Source organism: Polyodon spathula, chromosome 6 (assembly GCF_017654505.1).
Source record: "Polyodon spathula isolate WHYD16114869_AA chromosome 6, ASM1765450v1, whole genome shotgun sequence".
NCBI lineage: Eukaryota > Metazoa > Chordata > Actinopteri > Acipenseriformes > Polyodontidae > Polyodon > Polyodon spathula.
The window spans coordinates 11,523,617-11,526,500 of NC_054539.1; the positions used below are offsets into that span (position 1 = coordinate 11,523,617).

At 36.7% G+C, this 2,884-nt stretch overlaps 1 protein-coding gene across 1 annotated transcript in view; it reads right to left on the minus strand.

Annotated features, from left to right (window-relative positions):
• Positions 1-1,009: 1,009 nt before the first annotated feature.
• Positions 1,010-2,884, minus strand: part of LOC121316838 (protein tyrosine phosphatase type IVA 1) — an 8,047-nt gene continuing 6,172 nt past the window's right edge. Inside the window, exons 4-6 of the mRNA XM_041252083.1 lie at positions 1,889-2,019; positions 1,396-1,470; positions 1,010-1,200 (exon numbers count right to left, since the gene is read on the minus strand). Of these exons, the coding sequence (XP_041108017.1) occupies positions 1,083-1,200; positions 1,396-1,470; positions 1,889-2,019 (324 nt within the window). The 3' untranslated portion in view covers positions 1,010-1,082. The remainder of the gene's footprint in view (positions 1,201-1,395; positions 1,471-1,888; positions 2,020-2,884) is intronic.

Sequence of the window (2,884 nt, forward strand, 5' to 3'; positions counted from 1 at the left end):
GTATTAAGTTATGCAGATCAAATTAAAAAAAAGGCATACAACATATTGTAGACATTGAAGTCTGCAATTTGAAGCCAAAACTGAAGAAATCACATTTTAGGCAAAGCAGTAGCTGGTAAACAAAGTTGACAGATACATAAAATAAAATTGTAAGTTCAGAAGATCATTGTACAATAAGAATTATTAGCTACAATAGCAAAGCTTTTGTATATTAAATATTTACTGAAGGGCATACTTCTAATACACTTCCTGCACAAGACAAAGGCAACAATTTATTTTTTCAGATTCAAATATTAAATAGCCCCTCCCAATGTTATGTATCTCGCCCTCCCTATCTAGCTGCACCAAAGAGTGCCAAGTTCCTTTTAAACTAAGGCTTTAATATATGACAAAGCATGTGCTTCTATCCAGTAAAACAAAAAGGGTACAGCTCGAAGGTAGTGATTAAAAATTAATGTTGGAAAATGGCTAACTGGTAGCAAAAGTGACTTAAACAATAAAGACAGCATACAAGGTGTGTTTTGTGCAAAGATGGCCCACCCACTAGTTTTAAAACTGGTTAGGTGTATAAACTCAGCAGCCGGTTGTGTTTTACAGGTCCCTCCTCCAAACCATTCCTTCAAAAAGACCAGTCAAGCTAGTCTGCACCTCTAGAAAATCAGCAACTATAATGACAGGTTATCATGCAGTAAACATGGCACCTACATTTTATATGCTCCTAATTTGCAGAGAGAACAGTAATGTTAATGCATGATTTTAATGGGAGAGACCAAATGATTGAACTTTAAAAGTGGGGGGGAGGGACTTAATAAAAAAAAAAAAGAAGATAATAATACAGCAGCAACATATAAACCACAAAAAGGTAGATTAATCTAAATGGGTATGAAGCTTGCAACAGCATTCCTGCCAGGCATGTGTCCTTCGTACAACTCCTATGGAAGTGCCTAATAACCATTATGGTGGGGGTTTTGGGAACGGTGGGGGGACCACCACCTAGATATTTTAATATCCTGAGACAGGGGCCACATATCAACACCATTCTCCACTTTTCTTTAGCTGTAGGCAGCAGGGATTGCTCCCCCTCACTGAATGCAGCAGTTGGTTCGGTGACCGTTGGAATCTTTAAATCGCAGCCGCATCTTTGGACGATATTTCTCCAGGTACAGCAGCTGTTTGCTATTGAATGCGCCCCTGCGCTTCCTAGGGAGAGGTTTGAAAGAAAACAACTTAGCCATAAACCATTAGCAACAGAAAAAAAAACAGTCTAGACACGACTAATTAGAGTGACTTACAAACAGCCAAACACAGAGCCACCATGTAACCCCTCAACCCAATTAAGATTAAACAGTGTACCACCATGAGTGGCAGTCCCAAATAGTTAAATAAAAAACTTACTGTCTTATGAACTGGACTGCATCTTCATATTTCATCCCACACTCAATCAGTGCAAGGGCAACCAGGACTGGAGCTCTGTAATGCAAAAAAGCTATTCAACTGCTACTAGTCTCAAACACAAGGAAGAAGTGTTTGGGCAAAATGGATAGAATTTGTTTCATTTACACTAGATCAAATCAAGAACAGTAAGAAATTATGTCAAGTAGACAAACGTTTCTTGTACTGCCTTAATCAGTGTTACACAGCCTAAATGTTTACCTACTTGACTTCAGGGTGACTTTGATCAATCTATACCCAGCCAGGATATGCTGCAGCTGGATTTATTTATTTTTAGAGTAACTGACAGCATCCTGCTGATTGCATACTTGCTCATTTGCAGTGTAACTTGGTAAAAGTTGATCAAAATCACCGCTTTAGGTCTTAAGTTTCACAATAAGGAAGTAAAGCACAGGAATATGCTAAACATAGAATTAGAGGAAAAAAAACAACATACCGTCCAAGTCCAGCTACACAATGAACAGCAATACAACAGCCAGGCTCCTCACGGAACTTAGCTTTCACGAGGTTCAGCCAATCATCCACAATCTGACTTGAAGGTGGGGCTCCATCATCAAAGGGCCAATCCTTAAAGCCAAGATTAAAAAACATAATAGTTAACACATAGCAACAAGCTTACACTATACTTTGTTGTGTAGACATTCATAGACATCAGACGGGACAAACAAATCTACCTCAGGATTGAATTATCAGGACACCAAAGTAATATTCTGCATCTATTTCACTACATAAGTCAACAAAGAGTTTATGGCTCCTCTGGATTCAACTACATAAAGCAATAAACTAGCCAAGTATTCATAGCCATATTTATTGATCTTTTTATATATATATATATATATATATATATATATATATATATATATATATATATATATATATATATATATAGACACACACACACACACACACACACACACACACACACACACACACACACAGTTGTAGTCAAAGGTTTACATACCCCAATGCAAATGTGCAATTTCTAGAAGTTTTTGAGAAATCTTTTGTAGCAAAAGTTTTGCGTTTTTGGTTGACAAAAAAAAAAAAAATGTCTACACTGTATTTATTTCAGCATTTTTTTTCAAAACTACAAGAATGCTAATTCAAAGTATTCATACCCTAGTTCAAGAAAAGTCTAGAAAATGCTGGACTGCAGGTGAACATTCTTGGAGTGTATAAAAGGATTAGGCATAGAATAACTGCTGTCATTACCAATAAGTCAATATGGAAAAAGAGCTATCTGAAGACCTTAGGCAAAAAAATGATTTGTTGTCAAAGCTGGAGAAGGATACAATACGATTTTCAAACATTTGAGTATCCCAATTTCAACTACTGTTTCTATTGTGAGGGAGGATAGGCTATAAGAATTTTGAAGTGTATCTGACTCGACTTTTTTCAGAAAGAACGTGCGTTTCCGTAAAGCTATTTATTA